General features: G+C 42.3%; 1 protein-coding gene across 8 annotated transcripts in view; it reads left to right on the top strand.

Moving 5' to 3' along the window:
• LOC309655011 (LIM zinc-binding domain-containing Nebulette-like) overlaps positions 1-27,542 on the top strand; it is a 213,316-nt gene that overhangs the window by 121,319 nt on the left and 64,455 nt on the right. For 6 of the 8 annotated variants that reach the window (XR_014260536.1, XR_014260537.1, XM_082449890.1 and 3 more), the window contains exon 3: positions 6,899-6,983. Coding sequence is in view for 6 of the 8 variants with exons in the window: in XM_082449890.1 (XP_082306016.1) it covers positions 6,899-6,983 (85 nt within the window). In the remaining 2 variants the exon portion in view is untranslated. The other 2 variants (XM_082449892.1, XM_082449894.1) reach the window with 2 other exon arrangements.

The following is a 27,542-nucleotide window of genomic DNA, read 5'->3' as shown; positions in this document are numbered from 1 at the left end:
ACAAAATGGAGTTGTTCTAATTTGGGAGATACTTAAAATTATGTTCAAACCTTCTATCATCTCCCCACTATCCAATATAGTTATGATCTTGACCCTTGGATAAAATTACTTCCTTGGGTAAAATCAGAGCATAAAAAGATGGTCCAAAGAAAAGTCATCAGGCCCTCACCTGACTCAGAAAGGCAGAACTGAGGAGTCAAATTAATAACGTGAGGTCAGAACTTTTGCCTTTTAAGTGTTCTTAAGAGATAAAGTTGCATTTTCTTGAAGCAGATAATATACTAAAAACGTTAATACAGTACCTCTTTCATGAATGATAAGTTGTTAGGCAGAAGAGGGCCTAAGGTCCCCAAGACTGCCCCCAGGTTTGATGATTCTCTAGGAGGCCTCCCAGGACTCAGCCTAGAGTCTACTTGTGGCTATGATTTATTATGGTGAAAAGAGGCAGAGCAAAACCAGCAAAGGGAAAAGGCGCGTGGGGCAGAATCCAGAGGAAACCAGACATGGGCTTCCAGAGTTCTCTCCCAGAAAGTCACACGGGACACGCTTAGCTCCCCCAGCAATGAGCTGTGACAACACGTGTCAAATGTTGCCAACCACTCAAGCTCGTTAGAGACTCAGCTCCCAGGGTTTTTAACCGGGGGCTCTTTACAGAGGCACCTCTGCCTGGCAGGTACCCAAACTCCAGACTCCCAGAAGGAGAGCAAGTGTTCTGCATCAACCTTACTGTTTGTACAAACAGCTTAGGCACAGTGTTCCACCCTTATCAACGAATGGTGGTGGGGACCCTCCCAGAATCCAAGTTCTTAGACACTAGCCAAGGGCCAACCTTGAAAGCTGGCTTTTCATATATAGCGTTTGGGCCTGCTCTATTTACTCTTTTCTGCACAGGGCCCATCAGTAAATAATGATATAATAACAGATGCTTTTGACACCTGAGTTCTGTTCTCAGATTTTCTAGTTTGAGTAGAACTGTAACAGTGGTCGGAGAAACAAAAAACTGGAGAGGGTGGGTAGACTTAAGTGCTGGTGAGGAGGAGACTCAGACAGGCGTCATTGACCCGCACTGTGGCACAGGATTAGAGGGAGATGGCAGGCCATTTGACTCTGCCAGGCAGGTGAGAATGAAAAAAGAGATCAGAGATCTTTTTCTGGAAGATCTCTTGGAAAATCTTGAAACAGCTAGCAGTTGGAAACAGCTAGCCGTCTTAAAGTTAGCGGCCTCCTGTAATGTTAGAGATCTATCATGTAGGGACCCCAGCCTCAGCACTGCGGGTATTTTGGGTGGCGGCGTCCTGTGCACTGCAGGAGGTGGAACAGCATCCCTTGCCCCTGCTCACGAGACGCCAATAGCACCTGTCTCCTCACCGCCTCCCCCGGTTGTGACCACCAGACATGTCTCCTGACGTTGCCTGTCGCTGGCTACCCTCCAGGGACAGTGCTTGAGAACCATTGTATTACTACAGCGTTTACAGTAAATAAATTCATAACGATCTTAGCTTTATCTATCTAAGTGGTTTACTCATATCTCACATTTATAGTAGTTTTCCATTGATAAAGCTCTTTCATGTGTTTCTAGCAAGAAGCTATATAGATGAAGGCAATGAGACACAGAAGTTAAGTCACTTTGCAGTAAAGCAAAGAGAAAGTAATAGTAGAAATAATAGTAATAATAATATTTTTTGTTATTAATAATAGATACTTGATTCAGTGCCTGTGACAAGCCAGACACTGTTTGAAATGCTTTACAGGTGTTCATTTTGCAACAAGCGTAACAAGTGCTATCATTGTGTTGATTTTACAGATGAGGAAATTGAGGCCAGAGAGATTAAGAAACCTGCCCAAAGGCGCACAGTAGGTGCACAGTAGGAAAAGCCAGGTCCAGACCCAGGCTGTTTGGCTCCAGTGCTCTCGTGACCCCTGGGCTCTGGATAAAAAGTGAGAGGTTCTGGATTCTTGCTCTTCTCTGTGTTCTGTCTCGTTACTATCTCTGTGGAGGTTGCCATTTGCTTATTACACTGCTTTCCTCACTCCGCCCAGCTCTGGTCTCCTGGTTTACATACAACTTTTCCTATATTCTTATCAACTGAATCTCACAGAGATGAAAAAATTGGGAAGCCCTCTTTTTGTGACCTAACTTTGCTGTTTCAGTTGTAGTCTTCTGTGATTATCTTGATTCTTTCTCTTTTTATTTATTTTTAATGTAGCATTTCATCGAAATCTGGATTTGTTGCAGCTGTCAGCCTAATCTTGACGCATACGCTTCGTCCAATTCCTGCATATTTCAGCTAAGAGGCTTCTGTTTATGATGCTTAAACATTTCACGATATTCTTCAGATCTTTCCACCAGCTCCCAATGTGTTATTTGTCATGGTTCCATGATTATATTTTATTATCCAGGAAATATATTAATGTACCAATTTATCCACCCCATCTTTTGTTTTTTTTTTTCTTTTTACTTTTTTCCTGATTCCTTTTGAACATGCGTTTTTCATGCCCCCATGCCTTATGCCCCAAGTTCTGTCCCCTAATACGGACAAGGAGAAAATGTCATTCTTCCTCGAAGCCTAGTGAAGAAATCATCTTTCCTGGAGCTTTCTTTTCAAGACACTTATTTTAGGGAGACCTTCTACAATCATTTAAATGCAGTATTTGTGTAGAGCTAGAATTAACTGTATGGTACCGTCCATTAGTTTTAAAATGCTTTGCTTCTCTGTTCCTATGATCCCATGAGGGACCACTGAGCCCTCAGTTTATTTCTGGGTCTGTTTTTCTTTTGTGGGTGGGGCGGTGAGTGGGTGGGAGTTGAGACTATGACTTCAGAGCAGAATATCGTCAGATTAGTTTAGATGGACATCGCTACATGGACATGATGTTGAGAAATCCAGGATTTTCAGATGTGTCCACTTTGGCAAAATTCATTAGGTTTCTCCAGATGTTGTAATTATTATTTTTTATGTAAATAGTGTGTGCTGCCACATCTGTAATTACATTTACTACTTCTGTGTCTCATGGTTCCAACTCATGAGACCATTCCACTCTCTTTTGATTGTTAGGCACTTTTTCCCAAGACCCTAGTCACTTGAATTTTGCTAGCTCTGAAGATAACTTTGGTCCCCAAAGCCTTAGGTTTTAATCCATTGTAGTACTCATGACTCCTAGTAGTTTCAGATATGAATTCCTCCTTTCCTCGGCATTTTTTATTGTGGTTATTAATACTAAGTTGAATTTTTCTTCTGGATCAAAAATTTGGATAGTTTCTTCTTGTTATTCATCGTTAGAGAAAGTTATGTTACCCATTATTACAAAATCATTGAATTTTAGGATTGGGAAGGATATTGGAAAAAGTGCAAAGTATTACAATCTGTTTATAGTCCTCAGTATAATTGCTCAGCATGTCAGTATGTTTGTTGCTTTGGCCGTCAGGTGAGCAGAGTATGTCCTCTAAAAAGAAAGAAAGAAAGAAAGAAAAAAGCAGAAGCTTTTCAATTTGTTTTTCTTTTCAGTGTAAAACCTTGTTCCAAATAGAACTTAGTATGGGTTCCCAATATCAAACGTGTTAAAGTGGTGTTTTATTTATATGCATGTATTTTGTAAGTTCTAATCTATCACCTCTTCTCATTATAAAATCAAATGGTGGGAATAGATTATTATCATGAAATGATAACTTTAAAATGGGAGATATGAGTGGCAAGTGAAGTTTTGTTAGTATCCAAGTAGACATTGTTTTGGCCTGGTGTGGGCCAAGTTCATGTACATACAGAGAAGCAATTGCAAATTGAATGTCCTGCGCCCCCCCCAACAGTTCAATTTTCCATCTTAGAATGCTGTTTACTTAAAAGTTCTGTTTAATTTTTAAATTATGTTTACTTAAAAATTCTGTTTAATATTTAATTTGTGTTTAATTTAAAATGTAATTTTTAGCTTTTAAACATAATTTTTAATTAAACATAAATGGCAGGAGAAGGTTGTCCCCTCAAAGTCTGCCCCTAAACTGAGTTAACCTGCAAGTTAGTACAGTACAGTCTCAATGGGTTAAACTTTCTGTAATATTTGAGAGTAGATTTTAATTACAGTTTCAAACGTAGTTAAAATACATACATAACATTTTTGAATTAAACATTGTGGAAATCCTGAAAATCTCTGTGAAACTTTATTCCACAGAATGTATTTTGAAAAAAAAAAAGTGCTAATTTGTTATTTTAGCTTTAAAGTGTAGCAATACATACATAATGGCTACATTTTAAAGTCCAATGAAGTTCAGCTTTCCAAGATTGAGTTGCAAACATTCTGAAACACACTGACGTTGTCTGTCCAGCTTCACCTGTCTGGAGCACAGTTCAGAAGTAGCCCCCAAGTAATCTATAAAAATATCGAATCCCTGTGTCGTACACTTGAAAGTAATATAATGTTGTAAGTCCACTATACTTCAATAAATTAAAAAGAAAAAGAAGTAGCCCCCATAGTGTGTAGCTGACACGAAGTCTCTGACTTCAGGATAAAGGGAGGGAGACACCTTGCCTATTACAGCTTCCTCACTTGAACCAGTAACTCTAGTTTTACCAACATTTCACTAAACTTGACTACTCTCTAGTTGCTTACCCTGGGATAGAAGAAGGAAACCAGAAGGGAAGAAGGCTGTGCAAGGCCAACTGCTGTGTGTGAGAAATGATCTCATTGCCAGTCCAACAGACATAGAAGTGCAACGATCTCATGGGATTTAGGCCATCCCAACCTTTGTAAACTTTGAAAGCACTACTGCTCTGTATCATGATCTGATAATGTCTGTTTAGGTGACCCTGAGTTATCATGAAAAAATTTAAATTAGGTTTGTATCTGCTCTAAGAAGGCAAGAAAATTATGGTGAAATAGTGAGGCTTAGAGGACTTTTGAGAAACCACAGGAAGATTTGGAGGGTGGACATCACCAAGGAGAGGGGCCAGGGAGAAGGAAACAGGGAGTGGGGGCTCTTTGAGGGGCGGCTCTGAGCTCCACAGCTTTTGTGGTGATAGAGTCACAGCAGCCAGAGATGTACCCTCCGTGCTGGCTGGGCATGGGGAGTAGAGGCAGTCGCTGGTGTTCGTAACCACACGTGGGAGTAGACGCCATCACTTCACCACCAGGAGGGCTTGTGTGTTTGCATATATGTCATTATGTATGATGTAATGCAGTGAAGCTTTCTGTAGCCTGACACGCACTGTGGTCATGTGGCTTCTTCTCTCCCCTCTTTCTCCTACCCTCCTCCCTCCCTCCCTTCTTCCCTCCTTTCTATTCTTTCCACAAATATTTACTGAAGTCATATGAGCCAGATGCTGGTGGGTGCTGAGTGTTCTCTGACAAGGGACAAGATAGCCTGTTCTTGCGGCCGCGGAACTTTCCTTGTACTGTGAGACAGAGACATGTCAATAGGAACGTACAAATGAATACGAAAAAATATTATAATGGAACAGAAAGTACATTCCAGGACACATTTGCGAGACCAGGAAGGCTTCCTGGAGAAAGTGAAATCTAAGGCGAGACCTAAGAGATAAAGAGGAGTTAGCCAGAGAAGTGGGGTGTTCCAGGCCAGGGTAAAGCATGCAGGGGAAGAGGTGGGAAAGAGAAGGGTGAACTTCTCAGCCAGAGCGTGGATGTGAGCGAGAAGTCTGCAGAAGGCTCATCGTGGGGGCCTTGGGGGACCGGAGGCTGGACTTTTTTCTTGGCTCAATGGGAAGCCATGGAAAGGTTTTACTCAGAGGAGTCAGGTGATCAGGTTGGCACTGTGGAAAGTTTGCTTTGGCGAGTTGGATTAGAAGGGCAAGACTGGCAAGTGTTGTAGTTATCTAAAAGATAAACGTGGCCTAAAATGAAAAAACGCAGTGGAGACGGAGAGAAGTAAATATAATCAAGACATTTTTAGGAGATGAAATCAATAGACTGGCGATGGATTGACTAGATGTGTGAGGAGTCAAGATTACTCCCAGGTTTCTGGTGTGGGCAACTGGGCACTAATTAATGAAAGAGAGAATACTCGGGGAAGAAATCGTTTTGGGATTGTGGTGGGATGACGGACTGTTGGATTTCAGACTGAATGTGTGGTGAATATGGGGTATGCATGAGTGGAAATGCCAGTGGCTCTGAAATTCAGGAGGGAAAGCTGGGCTAGAGATGTAGATTTGGAAGTGATCAGCATGGTTATAGGCGGTACCCAGAGCTGTGAGGATGAATGAGATCAGCCCGGCTATCACCCAGGCGTACACTGAGAAGAGAAGAAAGCCGGTTAGAACCCTGAAGGAGGGTGGGCAGAGAGGAGCCCCCAGGAGACAGACGAGGAACCGCTAGAAGGGGAGAAGCTGGCCAGGAGTGTGTGGGGACAAAGACGCCGAGGAAGAGGATGGAGGAGAGGCTAAGCAAGAGGAAGCCCAAAAGATGTCTGTTGGATCCTCTGTGCTGCAGGAAGCCATTATAGCTTTAACCAGAGAAACGTCTGGAAACAGGAGCTAGGATGCATAGCATTGAGGAGAGAGCTGGAAGAGATGAGCAGAGACAGTGAGCTTAGTCCTCTTTGTAAGGAAGTTTGGCTGAAGGAGAGAACAGACTCTTGGACCTCATGCTAGAATAGTGTGGGTGGAGGGAGGGATAGAAGTCGGGGGAGCCTTGAGTGTGCTTGGATGCTGACGGGATGTAGCTCATAGAACAGGGAAGCCTAGGGTGAAATTTTGGGAGACAAGTGGATCATAGAGGGTCATGAGAATGGAGGAGGGCTTGGGACCCAGAATAATAACAGAGAGGTGACCTTGGCCAAGAGGAGAGACACCTCTTCCATTGGGACAGAAGGGAAGAATAAAACAACTGGTGTTAAAGTATTGTTTTGTGTCACAATATTTTAATTCTGTTCTTTAAAAAAATTTCTCCACAGACACTACCCAAAGCAGTCCTTCACCACGGTGGCAGATACACCTGAAAATCTTCGCCTGAAGCAGCAAAGTGAATTGCAGAGTCAGGTAATTTCTGAAAGGCCTATTTTTGTTACATTCGTTCTAAATATTATTCACAAGGCCACTCCTCGGTCATCGTACTGTTCATGCCAGGTCACCAGCCGGTGTGCAGACTGAAAGCGGGCCTGAGTGGGCAGTCTGGGCAGAAGTGCTGAATGTCTGTTTTATTTTCCCGGTCTTGGATAATCCTGATATTCTCGGTTCTGTTATCCACATGGGACTAGGGCAAGTAAATGAGTTCTGGTCAGAGTAAGTGTTTCCCAACAATATTGATTTATTTGGTCCTAAATATTTAAAAACATTTTATAAATAGCTTTTCCACACTGCATATGTAGGGGAAAAAAGAGGTGTTAACTTGACCCAACTGCAGTGAGTGTGGGGCTAACACCCTGTCTGTGTATCTCACACCAGCCACTAGCTTTGTTTTCATCCTGTCACTTTATTCATATTTCTTTCATATGTCACGCTGACAGCATGAACAAAGATTAGAACACCATGATTGGCTCCCAGTCAACCATTTTGGATGGAAACGTGCCTTCAATATGGCGAAACACATCGGTTAAGACTAGGGATTTGAACGGCAGTGTTTTCTTCAGGGACACCCCGTCTCTTCTTGAGAAACCTAGGGTGCTGTCTTTCAGAGGAGTTGTCGTGCCGGCCACCGTGTAGGACGGTGCTGAGCAGCTACGTGGCAGCCCAGTGGTCGGCGGCGAGGTGAAACGACACTGAGGAGCGGGGAGGGAAGGCTGGGTTGAGGTCCGCCTTCCGCTGTTCATTGGTTGTGGCCCTGGGCCAGCCACTGGGATTCTCTGTGCTGGTGTAAAGTGAGACAGTCTATCTGATCTTGTCTGCCTGTCTTGAGGATGGCTGCAGGTGTCAAATAGGTAGTTAGGTGTGAAAGCATGTTGAAAAGTTAAAAAGAGATTGTATGACTGTGGAGGCTGATTATGATTACCGTGGTCCCTGAGAATCCTTGATGTGAAAAAGGGAGAAGAGCAGACTTCGTGAAGGAGGGAGGTGTCTAGCTGACACTCTTTGAAAATGTCAGTTGTAGCTGTTTGTAATGAGAGTAGTCAGCTCTCAGTTGCAACGGATCTAATTATTTCCACGCGGGTTTATCTGATCACAGGGGAGATGGTAGTTCCCTCCATCCTCTTTCTGGAGGACTTGGGACCACTTCTCAGTCCACTTAATTAGAGGAAAAAAACTCCGAGTAGGGTTTACTGTTGGTTAACAATGCCATGAAGACTTGGTTGGCAGTTAGTTTTCGGTTTATGTAAAATGCTAATTTTCCGTGTGCTAAGCTATTAGTTCAAAAAATTGAGTGCCGGCCAAAGAGAGGCACTATTGCAGAGCCAGCAAGAACGCCCCTTGCTCATTCACACCGCGGAGGGTGCCAGGACTTGGCTCCCGTCTGCGCAGCTCCAATATGCCTTTCTTCTCATCAAGTTAGGATTAATTAGGTAATTCTGGAGAAGTACTTCGAGCACATTGGAAAACAGAACTAAATCAAGCAACCAAATATTTGTTGCCTGCCTGCTACATGTCCTTGTTCTGTGCAATAGAATTTATAATTAGTTAATCCTCTCTTCACAGAGCTCATGGGGTGTCTGAGGAAACAGGACTAACATACCACCCCCCCACCTCGAGCAACTATGTTTAATCTGAAATAGGGACTCAGAAATGGCGGGGCGACTATGGGTTGGTCTGGTTATGCTTCGTGCTGGCGGGGGGGTCTGAGCGGAGCCTTGAAGGTTGACAGAGGATCTGATATGAACCCTTATCTCCTTCCTTTAGAGAGCACGCCGCTCCCTTTGGGTTCAGTTAGTGGTTATAGGTGTCGTCTACTTGGTGCAGGAACAAGCATTTATTGTTTTCCTGCCACACGCCTGACCTCTGGAAAGGCAAAGAAAAAAGGAGCTTACTGTTTCATGAAAGGCTGATTTTATTCTCCCTCAAGTAGGTAGCAAGCTGCAAACTTCAGAAGGCAGAGCACACACATAGTTCTGGGCTCATGGGACAGGAGTTCATAGAGGGGCACAAAGCGCTATGGGGTCTCCAAGCAGTGGTCAGGTGAAGGCATCAGATTTTCTGTAAAATTTTGCTCAAAAATCATCTTCAGAAAGAAAATGTCGGACTTCATCAGACAGATGGCATGGGGAAATTCAACTCAATTCAAGAAACACGTGTCGACTACTTACTATGTGCAAGGAATTGTGCTAGGCGTCGGGGGAGGGAAAGACATCACCACCATCATCATCATCATTATCGTCAATCTTGCTGTATTCAGGGCACATAATTTTACGTGTACTATTTCATTTCCTCTCAAACAGCCCTATGAGACAGGTATTTATTATTATCCCTATTTAGATGAAGCATTCAACCTTTAGAGAGTTTAGAGAACTCACCCTTTCAGACTTAGCAAGGAATTGAACTTGGAATAGAACCTAGATCTGTGAGCCCCAAGTGTCCACAATCTCAACCAGTACTCTGGTCACATTACTCAGAGAGCACCTAGAAAAGGAGATGTGTAAGCAGATGCTTTCAGTACAAGCCAATAGGGCAGTGTATGTAAAGGTAGAATTTCACATAAAGTGCAAAAATCACACATAGGAAGAAGTCCTCTCTCTCCCCTTCCTCCCCTCCCCCTTCTTCTTTTTTCCCTCCTCCTCCTCCTCCTTCTCCTTCTTCATGAGCGATTAAAATACTTCTAGAGTGTTTCTACCTTTTGCAAAGACATGGAAAGATATCTACCCTAATGGTAGTACTCATTACTGGCAAATCATTTAATGTTAGCCTATTAAATGATTTGGTTCTGTGGTAGAGCATTCCCTTTGAGTTTTGATATCAAGAATTCTGGGGCTTCCCTGGTGGCGCAGTGGTTGAGAATCCGCCTGCGAATGCAGGGGACATGGGTTCGAGCTCTGATCTGGGAAGATCCCACATGCCGCGGAGCAACTGGGCCCGTGAGCCACAACTACTGAGCCTGCGCGTCTGGAGCCTGTGCTCAGCTACAAGAGAGGCCGCGATAGTGAGAGGCCCGCGCACCGCGATGAAGAGTGGCCCCCGCTCGCCGCAACTAGAGAAAGCCCTCGCACAGAAACGAAGACCCAACACAGCCAAAAATAAATAAATAAATAAATAAAGAAGCTTTCATTTAAAAAATAAGATAAAATAAAGTGCACAATTTAATCATTTTAGGGAAAAAAAAAGAATTCTGAACAGCTCAACAGTTTTGGTGGAAAATTGACTATTAACATTTTATTTACTTGTTTTGATAACCTGTGATGCTAAATGAGCCAAGTCTCTTCATTACTCCTAGTTTTGAAATTCTGAGATCCTTTAGAATTGTTTGGTTAAAACTCCTATTTTTTTTTCTAGTTCATTAGCTTATTACCAAATGAGCCAAAATGAAGGGAAAACAAAAATAAATTTTCAGTCCAACCTAGGAAGTTATTTATAGTTACATGTTGTTATCTTTTCCTTTTTTCTCTTCTCTGTCTCGGTCTCTTTCTTTTTCAGAGGGTTATGAACATTGCCAGCATTTTTTTTTCTTTTTTTTTTTTGCCTGAGTGTTAGGTCCTCTCAAGCTTTTTTGGGATCTATATTAGGTGCCGATTGTCATAATAAAATGATACGGAATACCGGAGAATAAACAAGGAAACCATGAGTTAGCTTTTCAGAGCTGGTGATAGGCGGTGGCTTACAGGCATTATCCAGCTCGCAGATAACTGGTGCCTGTCCCCTTGGGCAGCCACTGACCGCGCTGGCTATGGATGGCTCTGGAACTCTGCAGACAACGGGGGGAGGGGAAGCCTTCCTTCGTCACTAGCTCTCTTTCCATCACATCTCACAGGATGAACTGCTTCAAAGGAATAGCATAACTGGAGGTTAGGTGCCCCCACTGGCCCACAGTGACCCATACCGTAAGGGGCAAAAGTGGAGACTTTTCCTTCTAGTGGTATTAGTAACATCGTACTTCATACGTGGGGCATCAGGCTTTCACTGCATGCCTTGGGACCAGCATGATGTCCTTGTTTTTGTGGGGAGGTGAGCCTTGAGTTCCAAAGCCCTGCCTGGTAAACTAAACTTCTGGAACACAAACTCTTTGTAAGTTGGGCAGTCCCTAAACTTTGAAAACTTAAGTGAGGTGAAAACCCCCTTAGGAGAGACATTTTTTAAACTTATTATTTTCACATGATGTCGTAGCAAGTGTTTTCTTTTTTCAGGCTGTGGCAGAAAAGGCGCAGATGCTTTGAGTACTTTCCATCAGGAGTCTGTGGACTTCATAAAGCTGGGGAAATGGTTCTTCAAATGGAATTTTGAGGGGAAGCCTTCATAGAAAAGAGAGCAAAACAGGGCCGTTGTAGCTTTAGCAAGGGGAGGGGGTGCAAACCCCCCTCTCATGTTCCCCCTGCCTCTCCCCATCCTCCCCCTCTAGGGCCTTGGGATGAATGTCTTAGGAAGCCTTGGGTCTCTGTAGGGCAGATCTGAAAAGCACTGCTGAAAGACCAAACGTTAGCGAACTTTCCCACTTGGTTGTTTACGTGATTGGCTTAGCTGTTTGCAATCCTGCTGAAAATAATGGAGAATTGGGGCTCCCTGGGTTCTTAAATGGAGTGTGTGTGATTTATGAGTGCTGATAAGATGAAATTGAAAATTATGATGGATCGAATACAGATTATTCTGGAATCTTGAGTCTTCATTTTGTAAGCTATGTTAATTCTTTTTTAATCTTCCATGTTTCTTTGGGGGCATAAAAAACATGGCGCACAGGGAACAGGATATATGACAGTAGTAAGGTGAGAAGGTGACATGGTTTTTTTCTAGGGAAACATAATAGTTACACATCTCTGCGGGAGGAATGAAGACACATGTCTAATATAAACCTCTGGAAGGTCAAGGAGGTAGGGCTGTGACCAGCATTCCCTTTCTCTGGCTTGCCCTAGGTACCTTTCTGTTCCTCCTCATTCTGTCTTCCATTTTCAGGGTTTTTTTTCTCTCTGTTCTCTGTCATCTAACCAGCCAGTATGGTGTTCAGTTATCACCTAAAGCAGGACTCCTCTCAGGTTGCAGTTGCTTTTTAATAGGGTATCACTGAGGACTGACTTCCTTCAAAGCAACAGATCCACGACTAGGGAACATCAGTAATTGTCTAAAGATGACTGGAGAACTGCTTTGGAGAGCGTCCTCTGTGTATGTGTCAGATCTCATCCCAGAGGCCCCAACCCGATCATAAATTTGACCTGAATTTCATTTGCCACCCAGCGCCAATGATATGCCAAATTCTGTGCTAGATATTGGGGATGCTGTAGTGAGCAGAATCATATAAACCTTCACTCTCAGGGGATTTGTGGTCTAGCTGGGGAGAGGGCGATAATAAAAAATTAACGAACATAGGCAAAATTGCAACCGTGACAAGAGCTGCGGAGAGAGAGCTGTGTGTATCTTAATTATGTTTAAAAACATTTTCAGGGAGTTGGAGGCCTGAGTGCTTTTCTGCAGACAGGTACATAATGGGATCTCAGAGTGGCCTGCTGCATCCTGCCCAGCTGTGGATCCCATTTCTAAATGCATATCTTTTTTTTTCCGATTTCCTGATCTTAGCTGACGATTCTTTGCTCCTTGCTGGGTCCTCTTACCGTCCCTTATCTCATGCGACAACCTCATACTTCTAAACAGGAAGACTGTCTCCCCAGATAGTTTTCGTTGGTAATTCTTATATTCCGCTGATCTCGGACAAGAAGCCTTTCATATATGCTTTTTAATTTTCCATCTTCTTTGAACCTAATTTTGGCAGCTTTATAGTTCCCATCTTTTGATTTTTCACCATTTGATGCCGTATTTTGATCCTAGGGTGATGCTTCTTATTTCTCACAATAAGCGCTTTCTCATGTATGTAAAGGTAAAAGTTCACAGGGAGAAGCTTCAGCATGTTTCTTTTCAAGGTTTTGAGGCAGTGAAAATGATGAGAGATTATGTTTCACATATAGGAAGGGCTGAATGTGAATAAGTACTTCAAAGGAGAAATATTAATTCACTTGATGTGGCACATTTCTTTCAGGGAACAGAACATGCTGTGCAGATGTTAACTCTAACCCCCACCATCTCCCACAAGTCAGGTTGTTTTTCTGTTTTACTTCTGGATAAAATGATGTAAGAGGCAAAAATGTCAGGAGTGACAGACAGCAAAATAACCAAGATGTTTTGATTTGCTGTGTCATGATGGAGTTTTAGAGCCTTTCATCACAGGGGCCTGGTTTTCTACTCCTCACCCTTCTGAAATGACCCATATTCTTTCCATCTGTTCTCAGAGTCCCAGCAGAGTGGTTCTTCGGTGCCCTCCCGGCTCATCCTGGCTCCCTGCCCATCGTGCCCACAGCCGGTGGTAGAGGGTGGAGGTGCTGTACTCTGGGGGGTGGGCAGGCCATGGGCTACTTGTTATTATTCTGTGGGCCAGAGCCCGATTACTCGTCCTTTTAATCAGGCATTTGAATATATAGCCTATCAGTTTTGTGGCTCTGGGGTCATGGATATAACAGCTGTGATGAGGAGACTATTTTAAAAATATGAAATTAATGTGTTTTTCATCTTTCTCGTCTATAAATCATGTTCTGCTTTACCACCTCACACTTAACGGGTCCAGAGAAAGGAGAAGAGTGAACCCCACTTTGAGAAGGAGGGAATATGGTCCCAGGTGAAGGGGACGCCTATCCTTTCTTCTGGCCATGGTAACTTGTAGAAAAAAGGCAGGAAAAAATCAGAGACTGAAACGTGACCCTCCCCGTCTCTTCCGGTGGAAGTCTCTCAGAGGGAAGTGGGGGAGGCATGGTGGGTCGGTGGAGAGCAGCGAGAAGCAGAGACGACCACCCCACGAGGCATCCTGCCGGCCCCTGCCCGCTCCACGGTGTGCCTGCGGGCAGGGAGAGAAGCGGAGTTTAGTCCCTCAGGTGGCGCAGAAGGGGTCAGACATTCCGGCGCAGAGGCAGTAGAGAGACGCTGAGGGTGCTTGCTGAGGAGCTGGCAGGGGCAGTGCCACCGAGGAATAATGGGCCCCCGGAGCCAGGGCGGGTGCGCGGGCAGGGAGGAGCGGTGGGACCTCGGTGAGAAGTGCCCTTCTGAGCCGGGGGAGAAGACACCACGAGGGCACCAGCCAGAGGCTTCGTCAGGGACTCCAGCAGGGGCCCAATGAGCGGGAGGACAGGGAGATGCCACCGAGGTCAGACGAGCTGGAGGAGAGAACGAGGGAACGTGGGCCTGGGTCCAGCACTTCTCCCTTGCTTCCCTCCGAGGTCACTGCCTCAGCATGGAATCAGGCAACAAAACCAAGTTTATAGTACAATATCGGATTCAGAAAAGTCCTCCTGGTAGTAGCCAGCAGCACACAGTAGGTCTGATTAGTGCCCTGAATCTTTCAACTCTTGTCAAGTACCTGTGTTTTCTTTTGCCAGAAATTATTTGGTCTAATTATCATTTCACGTTATCTCAGAACTTTGCTTATAGCGTCCACTGTCTTCAGGAGGATGTCCCGCCGGAGTTCTGCATGGGCCTTGTACAGATGGAAACTGGCTCGAGAAATTCTGTGCAGAAAGATGACTGTGATGGCTTCATTCTTTAAAAAAGCTTCCATTTGCAACAATCATTGTGTTGTGTTCTGAAATGAGACCTCTACTTAAGCTTCGGAAAATATTGGTTGTACTTTTTAAAGGGTGAGGAGAGCAGTTGGAATTTCCCTCCCTTCCTTCATCCCTCCTCACCTCTCTTGATTTCTGTTGAAGCCAAGGATGAGGATGATAGTAAATCAGAAATTAAGGTGACACAAATTTGGTCCTAACTAGTAGGGAAGTCAAAGCTCCATTTGACTGACACTCTGAGTTCCTATTTTTATGAAATTGTCTTTATTTCAAGGGAATCTATAATCTGCAAATACCTTCTAAGGGAAATTTAACAAGCCTCTTCAGCTACAGATTTAGCTTCCTAAGCATGCGGTACTTTTAGACCCCAAGCAACTAAATATACCAAATTTCACATTCTTACTTAAACTAAAGATGTGAAGAATAGCGAAACCAAGGTTCCTATCCTATTTTTAATTAAGCAATCTTAGAGCCCTTATACAGATTTTTTTCTTTATCTCTAGAATGGCTATAATGCTTATAAATTATTAAAATTAAAATGAAAGTAAATCTTAACTGTGTTTCTTCTATGTACTTTGCAAGATTTCCTTAGAATTGGATAATCTCCAAGGCTCTGAGAGAACTTTTCATTCTAGAATATTTTATTCTCTACGGGAATATCGCTTAAAGTCTTAGGTATGTATATATACTATATATATAGTTACATATAATACATATAAAATGTTTGTATGTGTGTGTATGCATGTAATGCACATATATATACATTGTGCATATATGTTTACACATGTATATACATCTGTGTATAATATGCAGATACATACATACATATACATACATTTATATATATACATACATATAATAATATAATAAAGCTAACTTGGAGAGACAATGTTCAGGAAATAGTCTCCTTGAAAATCTGAAAGACTGAGAAAACGTGAAGTATCTTTTCTCTTTTGTTATCGATGGCTAAGTATGATTTAATTCACTGCCGGACACTGAAACAGCTGCACCATTTGCAATCTTAGTTCCCATCATGTAAATTAGCTCTGCAGTTCCTGTGTCTTTTAGTCATTCCATATGTTTTAGGAAATAGCTAAGGTGAAAAAGTGTAACAGAGAGGGTATTATTTCTGGAAGTGAGGTAATGAGATCTTTTTCAAAATATCACCTATTCCAGAGGGCAGATTACTCATTTCACAGTATAACGAGCAGAGACATCGTTAAAGCTTTACCTGTTTTGATGGGCCTTACTCTCTCTGCAGTTTGTTAATTAATTTAATGTTTTTTTAATAGCTGTTTTCTTTATCCTTTGTTTTAAATTTTAAACTAGAAGCTAGAGATCTTATTAATGTAACAGTTATTACTTAATAACCAGGCTAAGCAACTGTCAGGACTATATTTATACCATTTGACTGTAAGGGTGATAATGTATGAAATGAAGTAGAAACAAAGAAAATAATTTCATGAAAATCAGGAGTCTTATGGGAATGAAGAATTAGATACTTTCTTGCAAAGCAGACAGATGCTTTTCTAATTTTTTCTTGGCATTAATTACAAATCAAGAAAAATCAAGGTGTTTTTGGTTTCAAACCTTTACTAGCAAAGAAATCTCATTTAAGGACCCACATGTACTTCTTGTAATTTAATTCTGTATGAAGCTGCTTCAATTATTTATTGGTTTAATCTACATTTACTGAATACCTCCTTTGGCCAGACACTGCCTGCTCTTGGGGTGAAGGTGTGTGTGGACAGAAGCCAGCAGCGTTGGGGAGGAACACGGCCCCTGACTTAGAGGTGTTTCTTGAGTTTCCTCAGAAGATATTCTCCCCAATTCTGCAAACAGTTATTTTTTTTCTGTGCTCTATGTAGCTTTCCCCTCTCTTTCTCTGCTGAAATGTTTACCTGTTCTTTGAATGGAAGCCCAGAATGACTCTCTTTCCCTTTACATAGATCAAATACCAGCTGCTCTGAGAAACTATGTATTGGGGAAGAAATGATCTTTTAACTGGTTTTGGAAATAACTCCCCAGCACCCGTCCCCTTTTGTAAACCTTTTGTAGAGTTTGCTCCTTCTTAAGATAATGTGGATAAAATGTTTTTGATTGTTTCATGGACACAGGAAAGCTTCTCCAATAAAATCCACTTTTTTGGGGGGGTTATCATCAGGAGAATTAAATCATGTCATCAGCAATATCCCAATCCTCTTGTTATCCTGCAGACTCCAGAGGAGTGACTCCTCACCCTTTTTGGGTCATGGACCCCTTTGGAAGTTTGATGAAAGCCATTGAACTTCTCCTTTGGAAAAGGTACAAAAGCAAAAATATGCCAACTTTAGAATATAATTTCAGGGAGTTCATGGGTCAGCAAAGGTCATCAGAGTCCCAAGTTTTAGGAGGTGTGGCCAGGTCAGCCAGGGGGAGGAGCAGAGAAAAATAGGCTGAACTTAGAGGTTTAGCAGAGACTGGAGGATTGGCACAGAGATTATGGATTCCCTGCCTTCTAAGCACAAATTTGTCTTGATTAAAATATTAACTGTCTGGGAAACGTGAAATGTTACTGCCTTAAAGAAAGCCATCTAGCGACAACTGTTAAACCTTAAAAATACACATACTCTTTGATCCAGCATTTCCACCCCTGGGAATTTCTCCTGTAGAAACAGAAATATCAGCATATAAGGCACATGGGCAGGGATCTCTAGGTCAGCATTGTTTGTCACAGCAAAAAACTGGAAACTGAATGAAAGCCCATCAACAAATAGTAGAATAAATTATGATAACCCAGACCACAGAATATTATACAGCCATTAAAAAGAATGAACTAGAGGTAAACCAGATGCCTTTGGTTGGGATGTCCATGTGGTATTACTCAGTGAGAAATTTAGATACAGAAAAGTGTATAAATTACAAAACTCTCCCTCTGTGCATGTGTGTGCCTATCTATGTCTGTATTTGCATATGTCTGATTAAGATTATATGTGTGGGGAGAAAAATATGAAGTAATATACACTAGGGTGTTAGCATTTATTTGTTCTGGGGGCTTATCCATGGTGAGCCAAACAAAGGGCAAAAATGGTTAAAATAATTTAAAAGATGTATATGATGGCATGAATGCATTTTTATGCAATTATCTATTTATCCGTCTATATCTGTCTATCTCTATTTATTATCTATATGTTGGTGGGTATATGTGAGAAGAAAGAAAACAATGACTTAGAAACATAATTGCTTGTATGTATTTAGCATTCCATTCTTTTACTTCTTTCACAGCCAGTAACACTGGAGCTTTTCAGTTCTGTCTTGTGGGGCTAACTAGGCCAATTTGGCCAGCCTGTGATCTCCCTGCTGACTTATTAGGTGGATTTCCTGTGACTTACTGCTCTAAAGTTATTTAGTCTTTAGCAAATGTTTGTTGGATGTCTATTTTATGTCATGTACTAGGCTTTGTGCTGGGAAGACTCAAAGAACTAAGGGGGGTGTGTGTGTGTGTGTGTGTGTGTGTGTGTACACAACTCAGGGACTGTTTGCAGCTGCATTTGAACTTCCTCCCCCCAATCTGTCATTTATCTGCTTGTTTGGTTGTGGGTGTGTAGGGTGGAGAGCATAGGTGCTGCTCTCGTGTCAGTAAGAACCTAAGAATGTGGAGTAGGATCTTGACGTTCCTTCTTTCGTTCCATTAAATGACCTACTGCCTAATTCTCCAAATTTTCCTCAGAGATGCCTGAAGACCTCTAGAGAGGATAGTACTGAAAGGACTTTAAAGGAAAAAGAAGGACGAGGTGGTTCCTGTAGATCATTGTCTCTCAAAATTGTGGTTTCCCACATCATAGTTACCTGGTGAGCATGTTGAAAATGCTTATTTGTGGAGCTGGCCCCAGACTCACTAAGAGGGAGGCCTAGAAATCCACAGTGTTATTAAGTGCCCCAGGTAAAGTCTTACACACGTTAATGTTTGAGAGCCAGTTCCATCAAATTTTGCTTCAAATAACGAGCCCTCCTGGCGTCTTTCCCCAGAATTTTACCAAGACTTTTCCATATCCTTGGACTTCTTTCCCACGTGGCTGTGGAAAGCTTAGATATTGTGCCATGCGGATATTGGTCCCCATTCACTGGTTTCTCATTCAGATGGACTGACCTCCGTCTGTCAGGCAGGAAACTTGGAGTCGTGCGCTGCTGCCAGGCTTCTGAAAGCTTATCCACTGCTCAGGATCCAAGTCTAGGGAACATAGACAGGAGAAGGGACGCTTTAATTCAGTTTTAGGACATTTAGGCATTTGACTCAGCAGATACTCTTACAGACATTTTTCTAATATCCAGATGGCTTTGTATTTTCCTCTTTTTGTTCATTAGTGATGTCTGCATTTTAGAGGAGATTTTATGAAGAGAAACTTTCAGACCATAGTGTCACTACCGAACACACACAGTTTCATTCTGAATGTAAAGAAATCAATGTAGATCAGAAGGAGACTAGAATGGTTTGAAAAATCCACAATCTGATGGTCAAATTCAAATGTCTTTAATGTAACAGAGTCAGTATATACTTACACACAAGAGAGAATTTCAGGTTACAATGCATTTTGTTGTTTGTAACGACAGGAGTAAAACCAGGATTTGCACACATGATGTAAATGTTTTGGAATTCTTGATTCTTTGGACTACTTCTGGTTTATTTATAAATATTCGTAATAGAATCAAGAACTGAAAGTGTTTTTCAGATATCTAAGATTTATCCCTTTACACAGGTTTCTTCCCCAGTCCTTTTATCTAAAATGTCAAAATAACTGAAGCAAAGGCTAGTTCATATGAAAAGCAGAACTGAGTGACTGTTTTCCTACATTCCTCATGTGATTGTACCTGTATAGACAACAACCTTAGTACTGTTCTGATTAGAAAGGCCTTGTCTGAGAACCTTTTATCTCCACAGCAGGATATATACAATCCGAGTCGATGCTAGAAACCCACGACTTCATCCCTCAATCAATAACCATCGATTGAGTAGAGTTGGTTTCGGGGCTATGTATTAGATACCATGAGGCATACAGAAGAAGAGTCATAGTTTCTGCCTTTGAAGAACAATCTAATTCAGAAGGTAGTTCAAACGTGCACGCTCTGACATGGTTCCGTAACAAAAGGTTCTTTCAACAAATACTAGGGAAGACAACACAAAGAAGTGATGGTGGAACCGGGGAGGTGTTGGAGAGCAGGCACGTGACATTGTAGAGAGACAGCTGAACAGGAGCAAGACGCGAGGAAGGCATGAGTATAAACCAGAAAGCTGTCTCCATCTGCAAGTCGTCAGCTGGAGGGTGTGGGCAGTCAGTGCTCTGGAGGGTGGAGAGGCTTTGGAACGAAATGATGAGGTCCTCAATCAGGGTAGCGAAAAAGGTGTTGAAGAATCACGGTCTAGGGATTTTATGAAATGCAAAGCTTGGAGAAATGAAAGAACTCCAGTGTGAGGAAGTGAGGAGGCTGAATCAGGATCGTGGCTATGAAAATAGGGAAGCGAAACTTAGTGTTACTTTTGGAGAAAATTGGATATTAGGGATAAGTTGGGGAAAAAAAATAAAGCCATATAATGAAAATATTTGTGAAGGTATTAAACTCATCAATCTGAGACATTTTAAATTAGAGGGGAAACAGTGATTAGTGGTGGGGAATAAACCTGATTAATTGACTTTTAAATTTTAAGTTGTCTGTGGATTTTTGATCTTCAGAAATTCATTTGTGTCATAAACTATCATTGAACAGACCTTTGACATGGTAAATATTCTACAGTTTAGAATAACTTTGTAGGCTTTCATTCAGTAGGTGGTAAATAAGTGCTGGATGACAAATTCTGGTATTTATCTTGCAAGGTAATCTGCAGTTCTGTTAGACATTTTTTCCTGCCTGGGACACAAAGCTCTGCTACAATTATTAGTGAATAACTTTTTATGACTCATGTTCTAAGACTATTGTAAATTGCCATTTAAAAGAACAATGTTTCATCAACATAAAAATACCTCCCTCCTTCCTACATCAGGGGTATTTTCCTCTTGTCTAAAAAGTACATACTTCTTTTTAGAAGTCGACATTTACACTGAGTGGTACCTTTTTTCTCTGGAAAGGAAAAAAAAAAACACTTAGAAAAACCCAACTAACCAAACAAATCACCTTGATTACTACCTACAGAGAAAAAGAGCTGGCTTTATTTTTTCTCTTGTGCGTATTTTTAGATCAATCCATATATGAGAAATAGTTATGTTAGAAACTGTTTGGATATTTGGTGTAGTGGGTGTAGAGAATGGGTACATCAAATTGCTACCTAACAGAGCAAGGAAACGAGTTCATATTGTCTATTGGGAAACAAAGCATATGACTATTAAAAAGAAAAAAAAAAGACAGTGTTGAAAGAGTGTGTTGAGTTGCCAGGGACCACTAAGCTTCTACAGTCTGTTCACGTGTGGAGTGCTGTTAGTCATCTATCTCCTAGTTGCTGCCCAGAGGGCTTTACCAATAGTGGCATTATTTTCCTGGGTTTTTATTTCCCTGGAGTACCTATGATAATGCTGTATGTTATGCTGTAAATCATTTATTTTGGTAGACCTTGAAATTATGTCCACCTTACAACTTGGAAAACTTTGGGTAGGAAGAATCTTCTGGCTGTGTTTCACTTTGCAGCTTCTTCGGCTCTCACTTGCTGCACGGGCTGTGAGCCTGTTCCGTGGAATGTGTGTGTGACACGGGTGCCTGCTCCACTTCATACGCGCCAGTCGTCCTCTTGTACCAAGTCGCCCTTCTCCCCACGGAATGTGGCGGCCAGGCGGTGTCAGCTTTTGGTCAGCTGGCTGGCCCTGGTGGGGTAGAACCTGGTGTCCAGGTCTGACTCCACACTCGCTTTTTCCTGACAGCCTTCATCTCTATGACATCTTGCCCGTGACTTTCTGGAGAGAAAGTGGGATCCATAGAAGCTAATAGGGGGATCCTTGCGGGCTCTCCACCTCTCCCCTGTGCTTTCCCGAGCTTGTCCTCTGCCCTTCGCTCTCAACACAAGACACCCATGACTGTCTGACCACTGCTCTCCTCTTCTTCCTTGCACTTGGCTTTCCCTTCAGTGCATCAGCTTCCTTCCAAATCTTTGTCCGTCTTCCAAACGGCAGAGCACCCAGAAAGACTGGAGATACGTTTTCTGGTGTCCACGTGAAGCTTTTGCTTACTTAGATACATTTTGGGATATGCCTTTCTTGTTTCAAGGGCCGTTTTTCTGTTAGCAGTAAGTATTTGACCCTTCCATCTCCAAATGTCTGGAGTTTAGATTTAAACAGATTCTAAATCCACTTGATTTTTTTCTACAGCTGTTTCAGTCCCTCCATTGCAAATGCTGATCTGCAGGTTACCTAGGAATGGCTTCTCCCTCTTCAGAGACCTCTGTTGTTTGCAAGGGGTCAGCATCCTGCAACCCTCTGCAGACAGGGAGAGTGATAGGCTTTGTTTGGCCAGGAAAAGTCACTTCTGACTGAGGATATAAGTAAAACGAAAATCTTCTGTAGTGCAACCTCCAGGCACTAAGTTAAACCACCTGCTTCAGCTGTAGCGTAGGGCCCCCTGTGTGGCCCTTCACATGCGTCACGCTAAGGTGAAACCAACACTTCGAACGATAATAAATCTGTCGTGGTGGCCACAGTCCTCTTCGGCCCCTTCTGCCTAGTGGCCAAAGTCCTTTCTGAGTTAAGAGATTCACCAATGACGAGGATGGTGATGGCTGGCATCCAAAATAGAACAATTCATGGTTGCAGTTAGAGCTTAATTTCCTTAAACCTTTCATCAGGGAGGGAAGCACTTCATAGTAAATGACTGTATTGCTTGAAATCATCTGCCCGTGGAGCCTTCATTATATTCCTTAGTCATTATGGTTTGCATCACATGATCTTTTCTCAAACATCAGCCTGGTGAACCAACGATGAAATTGCATTTCTTTGAATTAGAGTACAGATTATTATGGCAGAAAAAAGACATCGAAGGGGAAACGTTCATGTTTATGTTTGAATAAATGTGAAAGCTTAATGGCCTCAGAGGCAGTTAAAGCAGAGGTTGTAAGAGAACACGGAACCGTGGTACCTCATTGCTTTAGATGTATCTCTGAATGAGTGCAGGCAAAGCACTTTCACTTTCCAATCCCGGGTGTATAAATCCTGGACATACAATCATTTAGTGTGTATTTCTTGTGTGGGTAGGAGAACACAGCATCACTGATAGTTCTTATTTTGATCTCCGGGCTCTAACACGCATTAGGCAATCGATCAATGATTATTGAAATAAAGTGGAAAAGTCTTTACTCAGAGAGGGTCCCCCTCCCCCATTTCTTGCCCGCACACACCTGGGCTTCTCCATGGCTTTTGTATGGTTGACGCAGTCCTAGGATTGGGAACATTTTGGCACTGCAGGTGGGAATAAGCAGTTAAAACAACAGCCTGGGAAAGAGAATAATTGCTTGCTTGGGCTTATTTATTTGGCTCTGACCCTGGGCCTCGCCTGACCTGCATATCCAGCATGATCCCTGGATTCCAGATAGCCAACCTTGCCTTGCTGTGGGCTTCCGGACCCTGTCATGAGTGTGCTCGACTCCTGGGTCCATCCTTGTCATCCTGCCATCTCACCTTTGCCGCTGTTCTCCTTACCTATATATACTGGACAGATAGGAGTCACTTAGTGGAAAATAAAGTGATGCATTAAGTAACTTAATTGGGGCTAGTTATGGAATCAGATTGTGACTTTTACAGGGTATCTGAGTCGACATGTTGCAGAGTGCTAGAAGCAAAGCCAGTTGGATTTGGAATATAATGTGCAGAGAGATAGTATCATTGCTGTATGCTTTATTATAGTTTCTATTTTTCCTCACAGCCATCTGCTATGTTATATATTTGTTTATTCTGATGTCAAGTAGGAGACCTAGATATAGCATTTTTATTATTCTACCATTCCTCCTGCCCTCTTCCAGCTGCACAATTCTTGTAGCAGTCAGAGCCTGTGGTTGCCAAATGCCCGTGTTGCAAGAGCTCCAGCAAGGATAGAGATCTTGTGTTTGTTTTCCCCATAGATTACAGATGAATGAATGAGCGAATGATTGGAGACCACATGAGACATTATTTAGTGAGGGTTCATAATGAGCCAGTCATTGTGCTCAGGGCTTTTTGTAGAGTGTCTCCGTAAATCTTCATGATAACTTCCTTAGGTAGGCATGCTCATTCTCATTTTGTAGATGAGGGAGCTGTGGCTCAGAGAGGTTCAGTAAACTACCTGGGGTCACATAGCTAGTTGGGGCCCTTTCCAGCCGTTGGCCTCAGGTCTTTCTGACTCCAGAGCCTGAGCTCTTCCTTACCAGGCCAGGCTATCTCAGCGTAGCCGTTCTTATAAATGACGTTTTTGTGATTTTAATACCATATCATAGCAGTGCGATGACATTTCAGGTTTAAAATTCTGCAAGTTCTCTTCATGAGGTTAGAATTTTTATATTTGGACTTTTAAAATTGTAATTTCTGGTAAATGTCTTATTATTTTATTTTATTTACTTCTGTGGTTATTTTGACACTCAGTCTAGTTTATATCGTTCCTGGAGCCATTAAATACTTTTGTTTAAATTATGCGATAACTTTTTGTTTACATGTTAGCGATTTTAGACAGTTTAGTTATTAACAGCTCTGCTGTTTTGTTTGCTTTATCCATTTTAATTTGTGTTGAATAAATGTCCTCATGTTTTTTAAGCTTACTGATTTTTAAATTCTAATTCTATATAGGCTCCTACCTCATGCATCTAATTTTTAAACTTTTATTTCTATACTTCTACTGATCAGAGTCTTGCCATTTAATGTATTATAAAACCAATGAAAAAAGGGTAAATTATTCACATTTCAAAAACAGTTTTTAAAGTAGGTCTGATCGTAGAAAATACCGAGTTATATTAGAAATCTGATTTTTGGTGTAGCTATATTTCGCCAAATAATGGCGAGGAACTGGTTAAACACGTTACTGCATAGTGTGTTGGAGACTTGGTCGCTACTCATGAATTCTTCAGGAGCTAATTTTTATTGGCAAAGATGTTTTCCATTTCATCACGTCCTTTGTCTTTCTCTTCTGAGACAACTCAGGAACCCAGCGTACTCATTTACTCGGTGGCGGCTATGGTGCTGCTTCCAGGGGCTCCGAAGCATCAGAGCAGCTCGAGTTGTGGTTTCTGACTTTGCTCAGCACTAAGGAGGGAAGCACCCCTCGTTAGTGCCCGCGGAGTGGAGTCTGCAGGGGAGCACTAGAGGTGCCCCGAGAGGGGCGAGATCACCGCCGTGGGCTGGGCAGGGTTCACTGGGCACATCCATTGTGTGCATGCCTGCGTGCCTGTGAGCTTTATCCTGGCTCTGCTGGTGCCAGAGAGGATTTAACATCACTCTCAATGGAAAACACTTAGAGGATATTTACGAGTATAATAAGAAAGGAAGCAAGGCCTTTTAGAGGAGGAAGTGTCTTAACGGAGGATCAGGACTTCGACAGGTGGTGGGAGAGACGGCAGGGCCCAGGAAATCGTGGGTGGGGCTGGGAGTGTGATAGATGTGTTGATTGATCATCAGTGGACCAGTGACCCTACAGAAAATCCAGAAGAGGTTAAGTCTGGGTGTAAAGCACCTGAATAGCACGCTAAGGAGGTTGGGCTTTATCTTTAGGCATGGGGAGCTATCAGTTCTTGGGCAGGGGAGTGATTTGCTGAACATGATGTTACAGCAAGATTAATCAGGCAGCAAAATGGATTGGATGGGGAGAGATTTGAAATAGGGAGCCAAGTTAGGAAATGTCCGCGGTAATGAAAGTACATGATAATCAAGTGGATCATCAAGGGAAAGGAAAGGAGAGGAGAGAGAACTCTGAAGAATGATTGTATGTGAGGGAAGTGGTGTCGGGCTCTAGAGTTCCTGTGGGAGGAGCTTCCAGTTGGCAAACCAGTTGGAAGTGGGAAGAGGCCCTTAGACAGTGTGGCTGGATGCTGTGTTCACATAGCAAGTTGCGGTTTTTACTGAGATTGAGTGTTGATTTGGTGTGGTTTGCAGGGGTAGGGGGTTGTCTAATGGAGATTGTAGCCACTTCCCTCCCTACCCCGTACCCCCTTGGTGGTGCCACTGGGAGAGATGGAGTCCAGCGTGACTGAGGTCTTTGTGACTCTTAGGCCTGAGTAGCTGGGACTGTTGTCATGCCTGTGGTCAGGGGTGGATAATTCAGGGGCCCATTGCCTCTGTAACCCCACAACTGTAACGTTTGAATGAATAAAGGATTGAGAATGAGTGAGTTCAGGATTAGCACTGACTTGAAGAGTTTGGCAATTATTTAGGGGGAACTGACTTCCATACAGATGGATGAACAGTGACATTCGGGAGAAAGGCAATTATTAGTGACTAAAGCTTTCTAAAACCACGTTCAGTTGCAATATAAAAGGACTGAGTTTTGTAAAGAAAACACTTATGACGCATGGGTAAGTTACATAAGTGTTATTAGAGTTATACATAATGAATTGTTTTCCAGTTTGAACATTTGTTTTGCAAAGTGGCCAAGGTGATGATTGATTGCACACACATTTCAAAATTTGTTCTGGGGTTTACAGAGAGAGAAAGAGAGCCGAGAAGAATCTGAGTATTGAATTAGGATTGGGGATGACTGCTCTCTAAATTTCTTCAGCTTTGCCATTAGTCTTGATATTGAGTGATATAAAAAAATACCCCTGTGAAACTTTGGGGGATTTTAGGTGGTTTTAGGTGATCACTGTGACACTTTTTAGAAGGCACCTTATGCAGTTTAATGGCTTGGCTAGAAAGCTGACCCTTAGACAGTCTAACCCCCAGAGAGCCAGTGGAATGCGAAGGAAAGAGTAGGGGTTTTGGAGTGAGTTAAACTTGGGTTTCAATTTGTCTCTACCACATAACACTGTGTGGTCTTGGACAAGTTTCTTACACTCTCATTTTCTTCATTTTAAAATGGTGATTTTCCTCTCTCTCTTCAAAGGTTACCATGAGGTTAGTGATAATATATTGAACCAGCAGGCCCAGTACGGATCTTGGCACAAAGCAGGCACCCAGCAAATGTTAACTATAGTCACTTTGTCTAGGATACTATATATTTTCATTTCACTGTCCGTGGGGTGATACCAATCACTTTTGAAAATGACAGCTGTTTTCCTTAATTGTGGAAGTGGGATGGGGCTTGTGAGCAAGAAAGCATTCTGGAAATAATATCCCTAAACCTTTTTAGATGGCCTTATCTCCTGGAGAAAGCTCACTCCTGAAACTTGGTATGGGGAACCTGTAAGGTAGAGTAAAAAGCATGGATTCAGATCTAGGTGAAAATACTGGCTGTCACTTGCTAGTTATGTGGCTTTGGGAAGTAATTTTTCAGTTTGTTTCTGCAAAGTGTGGTTACGATAACCACACGCATGGATGTGGAGAGAATCACACAGGATGACGTGAGTCTGAAGCACAGGAAGTCCAGTGGGGCTGGGCAGTAGGCTTGAGGGGAAGGGGTGTTAAAATGAAGCAAGAGAACCAGATTATGGGGACAGCCTAGGGCTTATTTAGGTGTTCCTGGTGCTATTACTTGCAAAGCTAAAAAAGCAAAAAGGTATTACTTGCTCATCGTTTTAAAGCTTAATGAAATCCTGATTTATAAAAAAATAGTGAAATTACTTATTAAATAATTTATCATGGATGCTTAAATAATCTATTAGCTTATGGAAAATATCTGAGGAGGAGCGGTAATTTGAGAGTTTAGAGAATGATAATAGTCTCAGGAGAGATTATTAGAGAAAAGGTAAATTAATCAGTTACTTCTCATGACCTGGATTATTCCTTTTAGTAAAGGAGTGTCTACCTACTTTTTGGTGAATTGTTGAATTAGTGGAATTTTAAGGCGGTAGTAAAAGAAATAA

This window comes from Balaenoptera physalus (assembly GCF_965194825.1).
Source record: "Balaenoptera physalus genome assembly, chromosome: 2".
Lineage (NCBI taxonomy): Eukaryota > Metazoa > Chordata > Mammalia > Artiodactyla > Balaenopteridae > Balaenoptera > Balaenoptera physalus.
Note: the sequence above shows the minus strand (reverse complement) of the source record. Positions and strands in the feature narration are given on the sequence as shown.